General features: G+C 46.3%; 1 protein-coding gene across 1 annotated transcript in view; it reads left to right on the top strand.

Annotated features, from left to right (window-relative positions):
- The window catches only part of LOC146183224 (cubilin-like), a 184804-nt gene that overhangs the window by 59809 nt on the left and 102004 nt on the right, over nucleotides 1-22991 (top strand). Inside the window, exons 5-9 of the mRNA XM_084608348.1 lie at nucleotides 5521-5637; nucleotides 7710-7961; nucleotides 10328-10483; nucleotides 12685-12954; nucleotides 16594-16829. Of these exons, the coding sequence (XP_084464474.1) occupies nucleotides 5521-5637; nucleotides 7710-7961; nucleotides 10328-10483; nucleotides 12685-12954; nucleotides 16594-16829 (1031 nt within the window). The remainder of the gene's footprint in view (nucleotides 1-5520; nucleotides 5638-7709; nucleotides 7962-10327; nucleotides 10484-12684; nucleotides 12955-16593; nucleotides 16830-22991) is intronic.

Raw genomic sequence — 22991 nt, 5'->3', positions numbered from 1 at the left:
AGGCGGGTGCTGCCCGAGAACCGAACGCCAAGGGTGTCAGCTGAATTTTTTTTCTGTGTGGGAGGTGGCACCCGCTGTTCTGTTGATTATATAGAGAGGGCAGGGAAGGGCAGGAGGAGAGGATGTTTGCAAAAGAATCTGAAGCCAAAGATGCATGTAAAACTCTTACACTCTTACCTACCGAATTTAGCAGTAAAGGTTTTCTTTTAAATGCAGCCAGCAATTTTCATCAAGAGTCACCTTCTGGCTATAAACTGCTTAAATCAATTTGCTGACGAAAATGGTTCCAACTTGAAGGCAACGCAGACAGCTGTGGAAAGCAAAATGACAGGTGTAACGTTAGCTGACAGGAAGCAAGCAGAGTGGGTCAGGGATGGAACAGCGTTACTGACATTCTAATCGATGTAAAGAAGCAGAAATTGTCATGGGCAGGACATGCAATGCGAAGGTAAGAAACAGAGGGTCGCTGAGGGTAGACTGGATGCCGAGAGAAAGCGAACGTAGCAGCGGGTGGCAGGAAGTTATGAGTGCGGATGAGATTAAGACGTTTGGATGGTATCAGTTCAGTTCAGTTCAGTCGTTCAGTCGTGTCCGACTCTTTGTGACCCTATGGGTAAATCTAAATCAGGGGGATATGGGAGAGGAATATGTCGGAAAAACAAATATCAGACTCACACCTGGTTCATCCCTTATACTTTAATAGCCAGAACAGCCAATATATCTTGTATATATATATATATATATATAGTGTCTCTGACGGCGCTTCCTGCCGTGAGAGACACGGAATGGCACCGACAAGGAATGGCACCGTGCGTTGGATTAGCAAGAATTTCTTTGATGCTGGGCTGCAGCGAAATCCTTTCACGTGATTCGGGAACTGTATTGGGGTGGCGCTGAAGGAAGCGCACCTTTTCAGACTGTTTCCTTCTACAGAAGTGCTAATGGGGGTGTGGCATGGATGTTCTCTTTCGCTACGTCAAATACGAGTGCATCAGGCGAAGTAGTAAGCTTATGTTTCCGAGAGCTGAGATCAAGATCCTCCTCTGAATCCTCCGCACCAGCGCACCAGAGCTGAATCCGCACCAGCAGCGGAACCTCTGGTGCGGCAGCCGGAAAGTCAGCGGAAAACTCAACGACTGAATTAAACGTTCATTATCAGCACCGCGGAGTTTCTGGATATTACATAAACAGTAAATGGCCAGCGTCTTTATTCTGCGGGGCTTCGTGAGGAAGAATGCGACACCGCGTTCTTGATAGCCAGTTATCTTTATGCCATTCGAAAAACAAGGAGCGGATAAATTTAGCAAGTATCAGCTTTGGTTGTTTTTCAGGACCGCACTAGAAGCTCTGTGCTTTCATTTGGCTGGCGCCAACGGAAGCACCGCTCTCCTAATGAAAACCGCGTCTGGCGTTGTGGACCGTGACAATGCAGCTCCCGTATGCCATTACCAAGTGGCGCAGTGCAGTCGCCGACGCGTGCAATCGCGGGTGCTCCAAGAGCCCAACACCTCCAAGAGAAGGGAGTGTCACGCACCATCGCCAAGGCCGACCCCGCCACGCTTCAATGCCATTTTGACAAAGTAGGCGTGAATACCACTCGACTGAACTCACGCAAATATTTTTTTAACTAAAAAATAAAAGCGTTTTCTTCGAAAAACTATGTATATCGGGCTAAGTTGGCCTCACGAGAATGGTAACTCCGGTAGTGAATACGAAAACTGCCGGAGCCGCAGTTGCGCGCCGAACTGGTAAAGGATGCCTCCCGCCGACATTTATTGAGTCGCACAATGAAGTTACGGGAATATAAACGTATATTACGCTTGCTTTATTACAAATTAAAGAAAAAATAATGTGGACTCTGCTTTGACGTTTGCTTCTCGCGTATATATATCGCGTATAAGCAGTTCTATGGAACGCAGATGATAAAACTATTTTCTCTGACGCTCGATTCGCTCAGTTTGTTTTCGCTGGTTTACGGGAAGATGCAGTTATAACAAAAGATGAGCTACTGCTTTGTTTTCTTACAGAAGAAAAATTACACTGATTGCCCTGACGTCATCGCTTTCCTCCTTTTTTATCGATTAGCGGATAAAAAGTTGTCAGAGGCTACTCTTTGGAAAGGATTCGCTTGCGTAAAGGCCAATACGATATGCAGTAATGGCTATCATGTCAAAAGAACCGAACAGAAGGTTATAGTTTCCTTTCGTGGCTGGATGTAAAAGGCTCGTGCCAAGCGATGTCTTGCTTACTGAGGCCACTCAGCACCAAATACCGTGTATACCATTAATGATATAACAAATTTTAATATAAAATGAAGGCCATTAGATTCTTCATATCTTCAATATATCTTCAGTCTGCAAGCTGCGAATCTTAGAGGTATTCAGGAGATGTGACGGGACACCAGAAGGAATACATTGTGGAATAATCTATGGGACGCGAATATACTAAAATACAAGAGCTCCCGATTACAACGTAAGCGCTCTGGCATTTGTGAGCTGTTAAAAAAAAAGAAAGGGTGGAAGCTGGAGTGAGCAGATTATGTGCAGACACGTGTACAGCCATTATAAGAAAATAAATACGTGGTTTCAGGTTAAAACGCGTCTTCCCTTAATTTGGCGCCAGAAGACGCTGCCTCAGAACAGCATCATTCGGAGCGAACGAAAGCTTGAATATAATCGAACAGAATATATTGATATGTTTTCTTTTGAGCGTTTTATGCGACAATGATGAAGTAAAAACGTTATGCTTGCTCTGAAAGTGTGAAATGGCGATATCATTAAAACTTTGAAAAACACGGTAAAATCTCGAAAAACAACGGAGCAAAGTTAGAATCATGACAGTTCGTGCAACGCTGTCTGTGAAAAGTGGATAACAGGAGACATCTGCTTAGGAGCTACTTTCAGTATAGTTTATTGCGGGCTTAATGGCATTAGTTACTGCTTGCTTAACTTTACCGTGAAATGGTTAGACAAGTCGGAAGCGTGAAGAGTGCTGCGGGTAGAGTGCACCTCGCCTTTGTGATATTCAAATATGGACGCATTCCTTTCAACAACTGCGTTCTCGTATGTGCCAGCTGTGAAATGTCCAACAAATTGTGCCTACAGATTTGAGCACCGACAGTGAGATTTACCCGGAAGCTATTGCGTGCAACGTGGCCTTTCTTATATCGGAAAAAGAGAAACATTAATGCAAGTGTGAACCGAGGGCAAAACGTTAATTATGACGGAGCCCTAATTTCGTTTCTTTTTTCACATCTCATGAGATCTCTAGTGCTTCTTCCTCTTGTGGTCTTACCTTGCCAGCTTCAACTGCCCCTCACCTTATGCCAGCTTAACCTGGATCACCTGTCTCTTTCAGTGTTCAGTAACCCTCGGAACCTCTCCCCTCCATTCGGTTTTCCCACTGGCTATCGTCGGACCGATTATAGATACGGTTCGTTTTCGGGGAAATACCGCTTCTGCCCGATTTTTGCTGCCCCGCCGGAGTGCTGCAGTGGTAAGACGCCCGACTACTGTTCTGGAATACCCGTGTTCGATCCCGACCTCGGCGGCTGTGTTAAGAGGCGTCCGTGTGCTGTGCGATGTCAGCGCACGTTAAAGATCTCCAGGTGCACCAAATTACTCCGTAGCCCTCCACTATAGCTCCTCTTTCTTTCTATTCACTTTCACTCCCACCTTCCTCCCTTCCCTTACGGCGCGATTCAGGTGTCCACAGCTACAAGTGTGACAGATACCGCGCCTTTCCCTTCCTGTGAACCAATTAGTATTACAATTATTATTATTATTATTATTATTAATATTATTATTATTATTATTATTATTATTATTATTATTATTATTATTATTATTATTATTATTATTATTATTATTATTATTATTATTATTATTATTATTATTATTATTATTATTATTGCAACAACTGTATCCACAGAACTTGTTGAAAGATTGTATGAAGGCACCAAAGCAGAGGCTATTCGAGCAATACTTTCTCATAAAGAGGTTCTTCATGCGAGGACAGGCTTAATGATAGATGCACTCGATCCACATTTAGGTCCAGAAAACGTTTGCAAGTGGAACACTTCTGATGCCAAGCTTCGATCACCTCGTAAACGTCAAGCTGCAGCAGTCTGTCGACTAGTTTTCCACGATAATCGGTAAAAGCGATCGAGCGAAAGATGCTTTGTCTACGTTACCTAAGGGCACCGACACATTAGCAAAAGCTTGTTGTGAAAAGTTTTGCTTGAAAATCTCCAAAATATTGGGCTGCGCTCTGGAAGTCTCAGACAAAGAAAAAAACCAGTTGACAACGTGGAAATCGGTTGCTCACTCGATCCATTCCAGAAGCGGCTGCTAAGTGAGTCGTTTGATGACTACCGACATCTCTTTATTTCCATGACGGGCGATGTAGGCTGGCTTCGTGAGGGGTTTAACCAGTACTTGCTGGAAGTAAGCCTCATAAATGAAAGTGTCGAAGTGACGGACTATTGGAACGACGCAACTGTGCGCTACACCAGGCTAGCAAATGCAGCGTCGACATTGTTGTGTCTAGCTAATGGCAGCTGTTACGTTACGTTGAGCCGTTGAGTGAACGTTCTCTCAGCTAAGATATCTCCAGAGACCAGACAAGTCTCGGATAAAAAACGAAATGCAGATGATCATGTATGTTAATAAGAACGGGTAAAACGTCGATGAACAAGCTCCCGTGAATAAAATCTTTCTTGTCCAAAAACTGCACATCACTGAGAGTAATAATTATGAGAGAAGCGCCGAATTAGAAATACTTTCTTGAAAGTGACCCAAAACATAACCCTAATCATTACCCACAAATTAGGATAAATCGAATGAATGATTAGTTTGTAAATTGAACCAGATAAAACCCAAATTTCGGAGTGTTTGCACGGAAAACCTGATTTCTCCCTTATTATCAAGTCGAAAAATAACGCCCGATTTTTATCCTCCGAATTCGAACAAAATATAAAACCTGAGAACGAATAACCCTAATTATAGACAATAAGCGTGCTTCGGTGACCAGCGGCTTCTGAGTGCTTAACCGGTCACTCAGTAATGAAGTGCTTTTATCTCCCAATCTTTTGGTTCGTCTTCTCTGTCCTATGACGCATGCGCTGTCGCATTACTCTCGGTAGCCGGCAATTTTCACTTGCTTTGTGCGATAATCACACAATTGTGCACTTCGTATTAAGCATAGCATCAGCGCCTTTCCTGTCTTTCTGTCGTGCCTAGTTGCCTCTTTGGCCGCTACTTTACAAGTCGTTGTATATTCCGTAGCCATGCGGCCTCGCAAAGCGTCAAAGTTATCCGCGGTTGCGCGCTTAGTGACGAGTAGGCTGCTGGCCAACGACAGAGACCTTCTGGTACGATTCGAAACAAAGTTATTGAAAGTTTCCCTGAATGGGCCGTCCTATCTATAGCTGCCCACTCTAAATGGCTGCTGCGCATTCAGCTGATGCACGTGTGCTTTCGCGAGTGCCTCCGGAAAGAACAGCGCGAGCTATTTTCGCAGGTGTGTTTATGTTCAACCGGGACCAACTGCTCATGCACTTCAGCAGCGACAATCAGAACAGCAGGCGAGGCTTCCACATCAGGGCTCGCCAGATTACCTCCTGTTACCCCGGAAGCGGTAAGCTTACCCTGTACTTCAATGGCTCGTGCTTACGCGGCTGCAAGGTCGAGTGCAGTTGAGAGAGCCACGTGTAGAGGGCAGTCACTTCGCGTGCAAAAGCAAAGCTCGGTCGTGAGTTTTCAGTTACAGTAGAGCTTCTTTGAAAAGAACGAAAAGAGTCTCTTATTGTCTGGTGGCGGCTGTTACTGCAATCCCTGGTCGGGAGAGATCCCGCGGTCTCGTGACGTCACACAACCAACGGGCCGACCGTATTCGACCAAGTCACCTGACCTTGAGGCATCGTCAGTCTCTCGACCAATCAGATAATTTCGTAGCCGACTTGGCAGGTGTTCTGGCAGGTGACATGGCCGAACTGTTTTGTCGGCAGGGTGTGTGACGTCACAGACCCCCTTACATGGCCGAAGCGGCAGAGGCTTTGGTACGGGTCCTGCAGGGTTGTGACGTCATCCATATTGTCGGAACCTTAGCCAACTGCACTGGTATAAAGTGGCCTCAGGAAGAAAAAAACAACGTTTCCTGAATACAAAAAGGTGGTTACGAGGGATCATCACTGACTGCGCTCAATAATGCTAAAAAAATAATGAGGGGAAAAGAAAAAAAAATGATAGTTAAACCAAGTGGGACGTGCTAAAGGTTTTGCGGGCAAATAGAAGCTAACAGAGATGACGACGAGCACTGCACAGCACGAGTGCGTGTTGCACTCTGCACGAGGAGGGATCGGTTGCGGCAATAGCCGCGAGGTTCCATACTAGATTTTCTAGAGAAATTCCTGCGCGTGAACCCGCTCTGCTCAAATGTTTTTTCTTTGTTTTCTTTTTAAATTGTGAAAGTACTAAAAGCGGGCCTACAAGACGATGATTTTGCTAGGTTTGAAGCTTCAGATTAGTACTTTCACGCTAAAAAACCAGCCGCAACAGAGCTCGATAATACACAAGGTTTTTGTTATTAGGCTGTCTAGGTTAAAAAAAAAGCACGAGGATCAGTAGAAAAACGCCGTTTGTGTTAATGGATTATGCGGCCAAGCGGACGCAAACTGTTGGAATAGTTGTCATCTTGATCTAATTAACTGTTTATTTCCTGAAATCAGTATGTCTTTTTGTAGTGAAAAGTTGTAGGCTCTACAACTGGAGAACTGTTCTCTTTTGTGTGCTTTTAACAGTTCGCCGTTGTTTTGTCGCTGTGTCGTGAATTGTGCACGTCTTAAACTTTCAGCCCAGAACAGCCGAATTACGCATGCTAGAGAGCGACTTTTGGCGTGAAACGCCCCTCTGGAGGGACGCATTGCCTGTGGCGCTTCTCTTGAACAAAGTTTGGAGCTATAAAGCTGAGGAGACACTGAAGATATTTCGTTCTTGGCCAGCGTTTTAGTTACTGACCCGTGAAAACGACAAACTACTGTGTGGAAGGAGCGGAGTGAGGTCCGTTTCTTCAAGCGATTGGTTGTCTTGCCGCGAATGAATAGTTAGCGCCATTGCGGGTAAATCTACATCCTTGTCAGGCAAAGTGCTGTCCGCATGTCAAACTAGGGAGGAGGTTTTTGCCAAGTGCCGCGATCTCGAATGCGTAATTAGATTAACTGATCTGAAAAATTAGACCTGGACATCTCGGTACACAAGCACATTGTCAACCTTTTTGCGAAGCCGAATATTTCAATGTCATTTACGTCTTTAATATAGAAGTGCACGCTAACTGTATTGAACAAAATGTAATTCAATTCTTGTTAAATAATCAGTCTGCGATAGCAATCCTTCTCTCAGTTTGCGTGCACCAAACCGCAAAATACATTTACGTAATAAATTTACCTGTAATGCTGCTTCCGCTTTCTTTAAGCAAAAACAGGATAATTCAGTTTTGAACCGCCAGTATATATTTATAGCTTGCAGATCATGCATACATGAATAAGTTCTCTTATCATTTCAGTTCAGTTTATCGTTCGACTCCGTAGTAGCGAGTCTTTTTTGCTCTTGACATGTGCATGTTACTCATGGCCATTTTGGATGTTTCGCCCTTTTCTAACATACTTTTTCTTCACTCGGTATGCACTTGAACCACATTTCTCTGGACCGCAGTATTGCCACCGCCTCCGCTGTGCGATATCTGCACGGATCGGCTGAGTGACGACATCACGAGCTACGGCTTCCCGACAGCCTACCGCGGCAACATGCTGTGTCGTGTGACCATCAGCCGGCCCTCGGACGCCTTCTGCGCGGTGGAAATGCACTTCCGCGAGTTCGACATCGAGGAGTCGCCCCGCTGCGACAGGGACTTTCTGCAGATCGATAGGGACCGCTACTGCGGCACTATGCTCCGTGGACATCGCAGTGAGTGCTCATAACCCCATTAAGCTTCTTCCTCGGCGCACGGGCAAATTGCGTTTTCAGGAATAACAGCGAACAAAACAGTGTTGCTTAAACTTTTCATTGTTGTTGATGCAAGTACTGACGTTCAGTACAAGTGTGTTTTGCATATGAACTAGTGCAGGCCCAGAACCTAATAGGGAGTAAAAAAAAATAGAAACACTTGTAATTTGAATCAAGTTATTACGCACCGTTCCCATGGAGAGCTTATAGCTAACGGTGAAGTATGCACAAGAATGTAGATAAAGAATATAGTTAACCTCGGATACATCGGATCTCCAAAGAGTTCGATGTATAGATAATTCGATATACAAAACATGCCAACAGATGAGCTCCTCTGTGCTCCAGAAACGTGATTGCGGTGTATGCACGCTAACGACTCGCTTCTTGCAGCTATGTGCTGCCCGCCAGCATAGTGACAGCTCACCGCTCGCTATGAGTGCGGCTACCCGCGATGCGTACGCACACGCTACAGCGCACCTCGATCCAGGCGCCGAAAAGAGGCCCACACTGGGCCCAATCCCCACCTCGCTCCGCTTGCGCTAGCAAGCGCTCCATATATTTGGTAGAATCAGATCGAAGCTCACGCTGCTCGCGTGCACCTTGCGTCTCCCGACGCATGACACCAGTGACGTTATGGTTCACATCAAGCTGCAGCAGACGGTGCTTCGGGGAAAGCCACCGCTGATCAGAAAGAGGCCTAATTTAATTTCTGCTGCACTATAAACTATAAACGCCATAATAACTGTGTTAAAATAGGGCACAATTAGTTTCTTCGTCTCCTTCAGCAGCAAAGCAGGCCACGTGGTACCCGACGCTGACCTTCGGTGACCAAAGGTCTGCTGTGTTGCGACCAAAGTTTGGTCAGCAGGGAGGCCTTTACCACGCAACAACGGGTGAACCGAACCCCGGCTTCCCGGCATGACAGCAAAGTCGAGCTGAAAAAAACACGCCAGACCGAAGACCACTTTTAATTCTTTTACGCGGCTCCACACGCGAAAGTGATCGTGGAGACATTATTAGGAGAAGCGCCTTTTGAGGGGCACGGCGCGCAGTTCGTATATCGAATCTTGGGCTGAATGGGAGACAGATTAACATGAACACTGCTAAATTTATGCATGCGATTTTTAATGTTATATTTTGAGAGTTCGATATAATCAAGAATTCACCGTATCCTGTTTTGGTATATCCGGGACGATTAAACAGCAATAAAATAAGAACATCTTTATTAGGTAAAAGTAATTGTAATATAACAGGCGAGCGAGGCCTGTTATAATTTGCATTAGATACAAAGAGCTAAGTGCGAGGTGAGCGAAAAGGCACATGATTGGACATGTTTAATCCGATATAACTTGATTGATGTAGAGACCAACATGAATTCCTGAAAACGAAGTACATGATTCAGTACTGCAAAAAAAGTTTCAGTTGCAAAACATATCTCCGGAAATTAGCTTCGATGAACGTACAATAAAAATGTGAAGGAAGCAGCTCCTAAGAATTTTTGAGACAGACAATCGATGTTAGTGCCGGAGTCTAGGACGGATATGTGAATTAATTTCGGAACTGTTAAAAAGTTAAACCATAAGAAGAGGTGTTTTCTGGCGTTTGTGCCACAGTTTCGTGCCTCATGAAAGAAACGCCGTGCTGGTCCCACCTGCTCTGCTTGATGCTTGATACATATATGTTTTCGGCGAGAACTGCCCTTTCGCTGTTGCACGCAGTGCACGCTATATCACTTAATCAACCTCGAATTCATTGCAGTGAGGTCTCACCGTGCGTGAGGGGGGGAGGAGCGCGTGACGAAAAAATACCTTTCGCCGGCAGCCCAGTCGTTAAAACGACGTCATCTATAGCACCTGCCATGATGCTGACTGCCGGTTCCGTTTCTTACACTTAAGGTCCTCGATTTGGAGTTTTAAGGACATATGTCGATATGTGCATCTATTTACAAAAACGTTATATCTAAGAAAAACAGAATAAATATAATATAGAATGTAGCGCTAAGAATATAAGGACAGGATCCTGGAGTGAGTGGTGTGATTGTTTTTCAAATACTTTTCTCGCACTTAGGTGCATTCTTTCTTTCGAATTTAATTTTCTCACCATTCGCGCCTTCTTTCGAATGCAAACACGTTATTGCTACCGTTGACCAGATGAGTCGTTATTCAGCCTTCGTAGATTGCGACCTGCATTTCGTTTTAGTCAAGACGCAGAGTGTCTGCACTTCGGCTTCGCACTGAAATTAGATAATATCCGCTGCCAACAGCAACAACCAAAAGGGAGCAGTACGTGTGGCGTAGCATGACCATACCTCTTTACTGTGCCGCCAGAGCGCATCGTGTTCGACACGGAGGGCAACGCGGAGATGGTGTTCAAGACGGACGAGTCGGTGTCCGGCAAGGGCTTCCACATGCGCTTCCACCAGGTGCCCTGCGGAGCAGCCAACCGGGACCCCGTCGCCACCGCGGCCACAACCACGGCGGTCAGCGGCAGTGAGTATATGCTGCGCTCTCCCGCGATACTAATTCTCGACACTGCGTGAATACTTGCAGGTGCTCGAGTGCCAAAGTGCGCAGCTCTCTGGCGAGGTGTGGAGATCCAGCCCTGTCCACGCAGTCTTGTGACAATGTGACAATTATGACCGCCAAAGTTTAGCAACCACTTCGGTTTTTCCTGAGAAGGCAGTTAATGAATTCGTTTAGCCATACAGCCCTGCATTCTATATATTACCCCGGAGTCTACAACGTCAGTTCGGAGAAATTATTTACGTTTTGAGATAATATAATGGCCACCTGCCATGATGTACATGTGGGAGCTGAAGTAAGCTATTAGGGCGCTGGTACTAGAGCCCACATTTGCCTATTTCGTCTATGTTTATTCGTCCTTTCAGGTGGTAGTTGGCAGGCATTCAGAAACCAAATTCGCCGATGCTTGTCCGATACTTCGCCTATGGTAGGTGGTAGCTAGGCTACAGGCTGTAGTTGAAGCTAAGATCAGCTTCGCTGCAAATGCATTAATATACTAGGCATCGCCACAAGTTTTAGCGTGATATGCAGGGCGCTTGAAAGGAGCGCTCTTGTTCGTGCACTCATCCCAGACGGCCAAGGCCCATGACGGCTAGTGGAGCACGTCGCTCGCAGTCACGATGACAGCCGACAGAGTACCGTGTACACTTGTGCAAGAAGCATCGCTCGGCACTGCGCTGTACTCCAGTAATGGAGGCTCATGTACAATAGAGCAGGCTTGGCGCGCATTCACCGGTTGTAGCATCCCCACTGTTTCCGCAAGATCGTCTACCTGCGATTCAGATGTTCTCTTGACCTGCTTGACATGGACAGTTTTCATTTCTGTATCAAAAACTATACATTTAGGTACTTAAAAAAAACTGCTTTATTGACGATCTTCTGCTTGGAGAAACTGCGCTCGCAGATAACCTTGATTCATTCGACACAGCCCAATGCACATAATGTGCCGAAACTTCAAAATCTGAGCGATATGTGCCGCCGAAGTCAGGAGCGCGGTGTGGACGACCCTTGAGGTCAGCATGCAGAAAACCCATGTTAAGCAGGACATTTCCGGTTTGAAGATGATGGTGAACAACTTTGTACTAGTCTGTAGCAGTACCGGACTTTGTAAGACCTCGGCCAGCAGCATATGCGCTGTTTATTGAAAGGGCCATCTTAAAGCCGGCCGTTCAGAACAGTCACGTGTTTAACGTCAAACATGTCTTGTGCCACTCCCCCGCGCTGTACATGGTCGTCCACTTTTAGTCTGAACACGGTGACATTCTCCAAAGCGCCAATGATCCCGACATGGCTGCATGTGGAATGAAAAAAACGCAAGCCCAGAGGGACCTGGAGGCGGTGCTTCGCATGTCCTGCCAGTTAATGCACGGCCAGGTTGGACTCAATGATACTTTGAACACAGTCACCATGTTCAAACTGTTGGTGAGACCCTGTTCACTGCCTCACATCGTCTTCGAGTTTCAAGTTTATTTGGAAAATGCGCGCACTAGTACGAATACATTTCATATTGCAGAAAGATGTACCCCAGTTTTGATCAGCTTCCATCCGCGCGCAGTAGATCCAAAATATACCGCTATCGCATTGCCCTCTTAAAGCGAAAAACTTTATATTATGTTACCGCTAAGACCTCTACTCACCAACGTCACGTGTCTCTGCCTGAAGCCTACTTCACCTTGAAAATTGAGCCGTGAACGGAAATCTAACTGAGCCTGGCACCTGCCAATCGTGACATGACAAATTGGAGACAGTGAAATCCCTCTCCCCGCATATAAGGCAGGGAAGAGAAAGCAGGATGAGTGAAATATTGAGAGAGAAAAAAGTTAGGTTGGGAGGCGACGGGTATAGCTTTGGATCGGCGGGTTATGGCGAGAGCGAAAGAAAGCCCAAACGCAACCATCGGAAAAACGTAGAGTGCGGCTTCCGCTGAAAGAAGAAATTGTGACGACAACGGAGGAAATTTCTTCCAAAGGATGCTTGCTTCTTCAGTAGAACGCAAGCTGCATATATAGACCTTATTTGTTTCTTAAGAACTTGACAGTCCTTCGTTATATTTTTTTCGTACAGTTTTACATACGTACAGTTCGATAGAATTAAAGGGCGTCTTGAATTGGTCAGCTGCTAAACTGAAATTACAAGTACATACTAAACTCACCGCCATGCAGTCCTGCCGCCTGATCCGCCCAGAGAGGCCCTCCTCTGTGACCAGCGCTTCGACGCCCAGAGGGAGTTCTACGTGCAGAGCCCAAACTACCCATCGCACTACCTGGACAGCCAAGACTGCAGGTACGTCATCACAAAGGCCGGAGACGACGTCTGTCACCTGGAGCTGGTGTTCGCTTCTTTCGACGTCGAGTCATCGCCGGGCTGCCAGTACGACTATCTGGAGTTTGGCGGCCAGCGACACTGCGGTTCACTGCCTGCCGACCACTCTTGTGAGTTACGAATCTGCGAGTATCTTTATCCGCCACAGAAGGCGATAGTGGCTGTTATAGGGGATGATGTAAGTACAGGAACGATAAAGTAGATGCGAACAACGCCGCTCCTTCGTTGTTAAAATTTTATGTCGCCATAGCTGTATCTGGGTGGTGAATAAACAACAATAGATTGGTTTCTGGTCTGGTTTGCGGCGTTTAACGTCCCAAATTTACTCGGGCAATGGGGGTTGCCGTAATGGAGAGCTACAGATAATTTCAGCCGCCTGGGATTGTTTATTGCGCTCTTATAGTCACGAGAAAAAAAATATTCGCACACATCACGGATCACAGGATCACCGGAATCAGAATGCGGGGCGCTGCGGGTGACAAAGAAGCTGATAACGAGAGTACTGGGCCGTTCCCATTCTTCAGTATTATACTCGGGGGCACTTTTTCTTGGCAATGGAGCCAAAGCTACGGAGCCGAAACGCATCATCTTTCTGCGCAGCTGAATATAATCCCTAGTTATGGGAGCAATTTCTGCAAAAACAAATTGAAATCATACTGCTAGTTATTTACGGTATATTTTTTATCACGGAACCAATTTTCCGAAATGAAGCTGTCATGCCCAAAACTCTTTTCTTGGTCCCCTCGGGTTTTCTCGCCTGATGTCTGTCGCGGGTTTTCGAGACTCCCCGACTTTACAAACAAGATGGCGACAGCCGCCTATTCGGGTAATTCCGGTTGTTCTGGTCGTCTACTCCGCAAGGGCTGGAAGCGTTTTCACCAGACAATATTCTAGTCAAGTTCAAGAGACGTTGGCTGTCGAAGCAAACGAAGAAAATTATCTGCAACGTCCATGCAGACCGAAAGCCGCGCGGTCGAACTACATGGCGGAGTGACACGTTTAAAGACGCCCCGCCTCCCTACCTTTGCGCCCATTGCCAAGAAAAAGTGTCCCCGAGTATAGGGAGGTTCAGCGAAGTTTGTTTTTGCTGGCATAAAATAAACAAAAAACTAACATCGCTTGTCATGATGACTGAGACAAAACGAAATGTCACATGCAGTCACATAAGGACGGAACTTCCACTCTCGGGTGATGGCTTTCTTCTTCTTCCTAAAGGTTTCTTCCTGCCGTCCTCCCCTATGCTGAAAAATTGAGAACGGCCCGAAAGGCATGCTTGCGAACCGCAGTACCGCATGGTGAGATCGCATGAATCGCACACTTGCAATCTAGAGCTCAGCATTCGAACCGCTGAGCAACCATGGTGGGATAAGAGGCTCTAAGGTCGTTCATGATGCACCGCTGTTTGAATTTCTTGGCGCACCTAACTGTATACCTGAGCGGCAACACAAACATGCGAGAGTCGTCAGGTTACAGGCAAGCCTGTTTTTGTTACCACACAAGCGACTAGAAATTCGTAGGTGCCAAGCTGTTCGCATTTGTTTTTCTTGTCATAATGTGGTGCTTGCCCACAGTGATAAATTACAAGGGTTCAACGCTGCTGAACCAAATATTTGAGCGAAAGCATTAGCTGCGGGTGACCGAGCGTTCTTCTTCTCTTTTTATTGTTCCTCAGCCCACATATAAAGCCCCGCTTTAAACAACCCATATGAACGTGCCTTAGCGGCCTATAGGAGTAACGTGAATGCCAGGGTCCTAGCAGGCCGATTCTGACATAACCGTCCCATGGGCCCGTGTGTCACGTGGGGTGTGACGTCACAGCGTCAAGTGGGTAAGACGTAACTGCGGCCGGGTCACGCGAAGGCTTGATTGTGCTAGTAGTATTGCTTTCGCAATGAAAAAGCTGGATTTTGCGAATGGTAAAGCCTTACAGCGTATGAATGCATTCACGTGTTATATGTTTCGCCGCCTGCCCGTTAACTGTCAGCGGCTAATACCATACGTTTACTCTTACGCGAATACTTCCAGCTTTTTCTGAAATAATCCCGACAACCTGTTAAAGATGCATACAAGGTCGTGTTTAAACGAGGGCCCAAAGCATCACACTGCCACATGCTGAAATCTTAGCTCCTTTCTCCAGTAACAAAGTTCGTCATCATATGGTTGCACCGGATGTTCCGTGCACGTTGTCCATCTGCACAAAGCCACATGGTATCCGGTGCTGGATCGTTTCGGACCATCGCTAAGCGTGCTACGTAATTGGGATGCACGGAGCTCAAACCATGGCCTTGTGTCGCCTCTGAAAAATTTCGTGAGCATTATCTGACAGGCAAGTTCCTAGGGGCAGAAGCTATAAAGAGACCTCACGTGTACAAATTTGTATGTTCCTTACGGCATGTTAATCCCAGTTTCAGCGAGAAGATCGCAGGGTCGACGGCTACAACGTCGTCCTTCGTGGTCTGAGGACTCCTCTACTTGTCCATAATCGCGATTGTATCGAAAACTTGCTGTACTTGGCTAAAGCAAGTTTGATGGCGGATGTATCTTTCAAGGCAGAAGGGGCTAGCCTTACATTTGGTACGTGCGTAGCATTAACTATTCAAGAAAAGATAACTCCTACCACTGCTCCAGTGGCCGAGGGTACCCTAAGATTTTCAAAAGGAGCCTTGCTACTGTGAGCCTCTTAGTTAGTGGACCTTCCGGAAAAAAATAACTTGGTGATGCTATCCAGATACACATTCCATCTCCTTAGGCGATGCAGAAATCACTAGCGCTTGTGAGAAATACATAGGTACCATTGTAGGAAAATGATGTGCTTTGCCAACAACGGCGCAGCCCGAGCACAGAGGTGTGACACAGAACAAAATGAGATGTTTAGAACTAACATTTGCTTTCATGGGCATAAATCATGCTAAAATGGCTGCTGTCACGCTGACAGAAAGCGGTTTTATATATCGCTTAACCGCCTGTAAGTACAGTTGTACACTTGCATTCATGCGCACTCACTGCGTCCTTGCGTTTTGGACAGCACATGGACGTGAACCTTAATACTCGTGATCTTCGTGTTTTTGCTCTGTGGCTCAAAATTCATTGATTACGGCTTGCCAAACTAGCTAAACATAAACCCTGAAATGCATCCTAACAATGTGCTGAAATGAATCCCAACAGCGGCATTAGCGATGGCATAATCATCGATTAAATGACTGAAATGTTCAGAGGCACTTTCTTTTGCATGTGTTTTCGAACGTTCTATTTCGGTCGATGATAGCCAAGGCGTTTTCAGAAAATCCTGGGAGAATCCAGGTTTTAAACAAACTATTTTTATGAAACTATCAACAACCCGACAGAAAAGCTGCGAACAAGCGTGGCTGTTCGAAGGATTAACGCTCTTGAAGGCTAGTGCGGCGACGGCGTGGAAACAGTCGCCGAAAGCTCGAAATTCGGAGGCGTAACTATAATTTAGTTGTCGCTCATAAATTCGCGAAGGTAGCTAGACAGAAAGTATTCGTGGGTGTTCCTCGAATGGAGAATTCGGTCATATCGCAGCGTGAGGAACTGATTCTCTTTCAAATCTTGGTAGGCTGTGTGCCTACTGAACCAGTTAGTCTCTGGCCGAGATTTCGTCACAGCCATAGCTTTAACTTTGCCTACATGACTGAGCTCCCCTGGAACGCTTGGTTCATTACTAGACTTTATGGAAACAAACGTTGTAGCCGCGTGGCTAATGTGTGTCTCTTCTGTCCCTCTCCTAGACGTGCTTCCTTTCACGGGCAGCCAGATGGTGCTGCACTTCCACTCGAACGTGGCCGGAACACAGCGTGGCTTCTCGGTCCGCGGTCGCCAGATCAAGTGTTCGCCTTCTCTTCCACCGCCACAGCAGCTGGACAGCAAGGCACGGAGTACAGTGCCGACGACCTTCACCCCTTCCACTCCAACGACGGGGCAGCCTTACCTCACGCGCCGCTCCTGTGACGTCTACATGGACAAGGTCAGGGCTCCTCCTTGCCTCTTGCGCGCTGCGGCCGCCACCAAAGCTCTTTGAGGTGAAAATACGTAGCGGTTATCGGCGAAAAGAAGTGTTCCCTTAACTTCCCTGTGGGATATTTTCAACATATATAAGCGGCGCCGCAATCGATACACTATTATATGCAGCGCTGGCACAGAGGCACCCTAGCCAAGACAGCGAGCGTAAAAAGGACTCTGTATGTGATCAGTCTAAACACAATAATAAATTTCATTGATTGCACGACTGAATCGCGCTGTTTCATAGAAGGTGAGGGCCTAGGTTAGTTAAGAGCTATGTATTAATCGACATAAAGCAAAGAACCTACGACAAACTGGATATCTTCAGCCTGTGTCTGCGAACGTCTTGCTTGCGAATGGACTGCACACGATCGTCGCCCAGCGTGTGCACTTAATGACGTCACGATAGCTAGCACCGAGCGTTCATACATGGCGAAAAATGCAGAAAAATTCCACCACATGACGGGTTTAGTGCTGCATTTTTACAGGTAGCCAAGGTCTTGAAAAAAAGTTCTTGCATTACGCTGAAGGCTGAATTATTCACGATGGTTTCGCTTTCGGCCGTCCTTTGGTGGGATTTAAATTCAGCAAGCTGAATTTTTGTACACTTTTCTTATGACCATTACTTCAGTTGCTCAAGCAACGATCATATATGCACATTCGTGAGCAGATTACTCTAGAAGGCTGGAGCAGAAAGTGTGTGCGTGTGTGTGTGCGGGGAGGGGCTGTGGTACAAACCAAAGCGCGTGACTGCGGTGTTACAGGCAATGGGCTTGTTTCATGCTTGTAGTTCAATCCACCTTCGCTTTTTACAAGCAGTGGCCGATCGTGAAGTTCGAGACATATTACTATCAAACATTTTAACGCACTCTCAAAAATCAGACTAACCAAACCAAAAATGAGACATCTAAGGGGGTGGAGGCAAGAAGTAGGAGCGGGAGCCCAACGATATGACAGTTACTGTGCAGTAGGATTGGGGTGTAAAGATAGTGGATGGGAGGTGGGTGCATGGGGAATAGGCAGCGGAGCACAAGCTATACTCCGTTTCATACATCAGGTGCAACGCAGCGAAAGCTGCGAATGTAGTCCGGAAGAAAAGAAAGGAGGTGTATCACTACGCGCTCGCTTCATGACCGAGTGGTTTCTGCGGAAACGGGCTATATTCCGAGCATACACGTTTGCAATAACTTGATTTGCGTGCCTGGACATTTTCGCAGTGCAGATCTTACAGAAAAAATGCGCTCCGTAGAGGCAGTTGAAGTCGCTGCGTTGCGCAGCGAGGAGGGCGCCGCTGGCAGAGTTGCGGGGCAGCGAAAACGCGACACGAACGAAAACGACAAACAAAACATACAAATTCACTGAATCCGACCGTTTCTCCCTAAAAGAGGTGCTTTTTATGGAGTTGATAGCAGATGTAAGATGCATTAGGCTTGCAGACAACGTAACTATTATTTCCCTTCGTCACAAGAAAGGCACTACTTTTCATCGCGGATGCGGGGAGCGCGAACAAGAGTTCTAGCTTTGGCAGCGTTGCACTTGATGTATGAAACGGAGTATAGGGAGGAGAATTGTCGCACGCGGACCACCATTGAGAATGTCCGGGCCGCAAGCTCGCCACGTCGATGAAAGCCAGCAAGGCTTGGAAGGCACGGCATACTGTCGGGAGGGAATATATGCAGTGGGTCTGTTAGTATCCTGGTAAGCGGCTTGCTGGGAATTGCGAGCATGGATGAGCCCCGCACTATCGCATAAGATGTGAGACACTGTGTACTCACAGTTCGCACAACCCTCGCTAGGAACATCACATGAATTAGCATCGCCACCACTTCCAGTTGGGCCTCGCCTTACAATCTGCTAGCCATGCTGATTAGTATAATTGGTAGGACGACTGCTCTGGACAAGTCCTGAGTTCGGTTCAGAGAGCTGGGTGAATTTTTCATCAGTTGCGAAGTTCCTGCGAAATATATTTCGCTGTTCTCTGTAGCCGTATGCTTGCGATTCGTTCGATGCAAATGAGCAGTTGCTTTATTTTTGCTGCATATTCTTGCACAACGCTTGTCTTAGCACTGGGCGGGAATACATGACTGTCTTTGGTGGCGTGTTTCTCAGGGTGCAGAAGCAATATGCTTAGGGGTTGGACTTTTCGGTTTAAACCGAAAAACACCGATAAATGCACGCCGAAGGCATTTTAAAAGGTGCGGCTTAAACCGAAAAAAGGTCAGTATACTTTTTATCCACACCGCGAACTCTCGATACAGGGAGAATATTACAACAGTGTTCAGTCCAGGGTGTGAGAGAGTGGAATCGTTGGTTTAAGCACAGCCGTCGAGGGTTTTGAGGCATTGTTCATAGCCTCACGAATGGGGAAATAATGGGAGCCGTGCTTCCCGACCCTCATAAACATATTAAGCGTCCGAGGAGGGGAGCCTGCAGCAAGGGAGCCACTTCGAGGGTCGGAGGACAGACCACAGCATTTGCAGCGCAAGTGCTTCGAGGAAATCGCGAAGACCGAAACCCGCCAGTTTCAAAGCCACGTGACACTTCTCAGACGCAAGCCGAGAGATGCGCATTTGTTTTTTTAAGTGATTTGGCTTATCCAAAAATTTGATCGTAATGGATAATATTTCAGTTACTCCTTTGTCTAACGTGTGAATTTGTTTTACATATGCGTTTTGTCATAACGGTAATTTTCATCACGACAATAGCATTTTCTTCTAAGAGCTTAGCTATATATATGCCTGACTGTACATTAAATAAAAGTACAGGTGCGGACAGAAGTAAACGGAGCGCCCAGCCCTAGAAAAAACTGAGGGTCAGCGCCGCCTAGCCGAGCCGGCCGAGAGCAGGAAATCGTACCGCTCATCTCCACACCCCTACCGGCGCGACCCTCCCTTTGCTCCGCATGCCTTGTCACTGTCGCTATAATGCGCTCTTGGAGGTGAGCGGGTATTTAAGGTGCGCGACCACTGCCGTAATAGCAGAGCCCTCATGGATGACGCTACGTTTAACCTGCTTCATTCAGACAGTAGTAGAGACATTATATGCCCACAGATACCAGCGTGCTTTTTGTTTTGAACTTTTGTTGCGGCCGGGGGTCATTTTATCTCGATGCCGACGAAATGTGCTTCACCTCGACGTGCTAGCGCAGATTCGGGTTCGTTTATTACAGTTACTGTTAATGCTTGGACATTAATACTACCATGGGGCGGAAAGTACCTGTACACAGAATATTTCCGCAGAAGGTGTTCGCATAAAAATAAGAACGATAGGGAGTTAATCGATTACTGCTAATCAGTATAATTATTCTTAGCTATGGTAAAGTCAGTGATGAGTACCAAATTTATGCGGCCACTCCGAAAATTTGGCAACCCGGAGCCTCAAAATTTGACTTAGTTCGAACTTCAAATTTGGTATCCAATCTGATTTCCCAGTGGCCAGATCAGTGGTGCCCTCGATGTTTAAAGGCGCTACCCGCAAATATGAACCAATGGTCCCCCAAATTGAACGAATCCAATTTGCGGCGGCACCTCACGTATTTCGAGCAGGTCGACAGCGAGATACAAATGAGAGGCGGCGAGTTTTCAGAACATGCGGGCCCATCTACCGCTTTCTAAATGAAGCGGCTGAATTAGTACCGCCCCCGCGGACTATGATGTATCAAGGCAGCGGTCCGTGCACCCTAAATGCTCGCTCGCCTTGAAGAGCGCGACCATCCGATCATGGTCATCATTATCGCGACAGTGAGGCCCGTACAGTGACAAGGCATGCGGAGCAAATGCGGTCGCGCCATCAGGGGGCGGGCAGACGCGCGTGACGATTTTTTGCTTTCAGCTAGTTCGTCTAGGTGGCGCTGACCCTCAGTTTTTTTCTTAGCTCTCTTAGCTCACCGAAAAAAAAAAAGCAATACTTCTTCAGCAGAAAACAATATTTACCGAAAAAAAAAAAAAACAACGACGGAAGTTGTATTTTCAAATAAACGCCGCAAAAAGTCAGCCGAATTTTTTGAAAATAAAAACCGAAAACTCCAACGTATGCTATACGCTGCGCCGACCACTCTAATCACGCATTGACGACAGAGAGCTGTCGTCAGGCTCCGTTTTTGGCAGTATAAGCTCATGCTTTATAGCTAGGAGTTGTTATGGGCGTTTCCGTCACTCCAAGTAAAAAAAAAAGCCCGATAACGATTCCCAACACTATACCATGGCAAGCAGAGCAGCTTCCTCTCCCGATACCTTACTCAATATGGCCCTCGCCACAGCTTCACTCGCCATCAGGAATGCAATACTTCACCGGTGGAGAAGAAGAGTAAATAGGGAAAAATGTATTAGTTGCGCTGACCACGGGGAAAGAGTATAACGTGGTAGAGACACAATTTTTGGAAACATTTCCTGCACGTTAAACCCTGTTTTACTACTCTCCATAAGAACTAAAATAGTCGCCATGCGACCACTACAGAGGATTCTTCTAACCAAGGTTGCGCACTGGCCTGCATAATTCTTTTATTTTAAAGGAGTAAAATGTTTTCTCATAATCTATGAACGCAATCTAGAGGGCTGGCCATGTGCGAATTTCTCTATTACCTATTGGCTGTGTGAATGTTGGCTATCGCCGAGTAAAATTTACGAAATACGGCCTGTTCCTTCGGTTTACTAAAGTCTAAGGTTGTCCTGTTTCAATATGTGATTGTCTTAGTAAATACCTTGTACAAACAGACAGTAAGCTGACCAGTATCTGATTTTGGTACTCCTTGGCGCCTCTTCTCTTATTACGTTAGCGTTATTCCATTATTCCGGTAATATTCCTGTATACGCGAGGCACGGCGTATACAGGGCGGTAACTTTCCCGAGCACAATCACATATTCCCGTCTTACTTGGAAAAATAGGCAATTGCCTGATCCTCACTGGATGCTTTTCCCCACTGCTTTGCCTGCAATACTTCCTCTGCCTCCGTTTTCTTTGCTGTCCGTCCTCACCAGGCACTACGTAGGCGAAATGCTTCATTCCTGATATATTTGTTTAGGGGGGGGGGGGGGGGGAGGTATGAGTAATAATACTTTGTTCACTTCAATGAAACAATACAGGACGCGGATACGCCAAAACCACAACTGGGCTTGTAGGCAGCAACAACCTCTGTTACCAAATCAGAGTATTAATTTCTTTTTTGTATACAAAACAGCATGAACTAGAGCTGCTCAAGCTCAGCAATAGCATTCCGTAAATGCCCTGTAAGGGTACATGCCCCCGCCCCCCCCCCCCCCCCAAAAAAAAAAAAAATATGGCAAGAGTAAAAAAAAAAAAGGGCGATAGAAGGGCCATTGGTCTCAGACTGCCTTGGACACGTACCTGGTGCACACAAGTGAATTCATTACTAGCATTCTAATTGTTTCGTCTCCTGTAGAAATCTGTACAGATTTCTGTTTTTTTTTTTTTTTTGCTACTGTAACCATCTCATCTATATTGGTCTGACATTGCCGCTCTTGTCTCTTAAGGCGTGCTGGTTGCCAGTTTCTTCGTGGCCGCTTATGCGCTACCTCCCTCATTCCAGATTGCTTATCATCGACATATCACACTTCTTTGTATCGCTAATCTAACGATTATTGATAAGTTTCTATAGTTCTGTGAGTTTGGGGTTAGATGCTTTCATAGTTTGGCATTTCTCAATCAGGTCTTTCACGTTCTGAGATATATTACCGATATTGTGCCCAATGGCCATGCCCTCTACTTTTTTGCGCTCCACAATGACATTTGTGAAATTGGCATTTATGTTCTGCGCACTAAGCTCATTGCACATATCTGTTCTGCAGCTAGATCCTGAATGCCTGTAGTTTCTCCCTCTTGCAGCTAACTCGTTGATGGGCGTCTTCCTTACCAGTTTCCTCGGTTCTCTTTTAAACTCTAAGCTAATTCGAGGCCTTACTATACTATGGTTGTCGCATCTAACCTCTCCGAACGCATCCACATCCTGAAAAATGTCATGATGCGAACACAGTACGATGCATTACGATGCATATTTTATTTTATTCTCGCTGCTTGGCTCTTTCGGTTTTCCCGTTCGTGTAAGAAGGTATTCATATTCCCTCCAGCTTTCTCTTCACCTGCCTTCTCCTTCCCCAGGTGGTCGAAATTT

This window comes from Amblyomma maculatum, chromosome 7 (genome assembly GCF_055883805.1).
Source record: "Amblyomma maculatum isolate TAMU_Amacu chromosome 7, ASM5588380v1, whole genome shotgun sequence".
Classification (NCBI taxonomy): Eukaryota; Metazoa; Arthropoda; class Arachnida; order Ixodida; family Ixodidae; genus Amblyomma; species Amblyomma maculatum.
The sequence above is the reverse complement of the archived record's forward strand: the minus strand, read 5'-3'. Positions and strand labels throughout refer to the sequence as shown.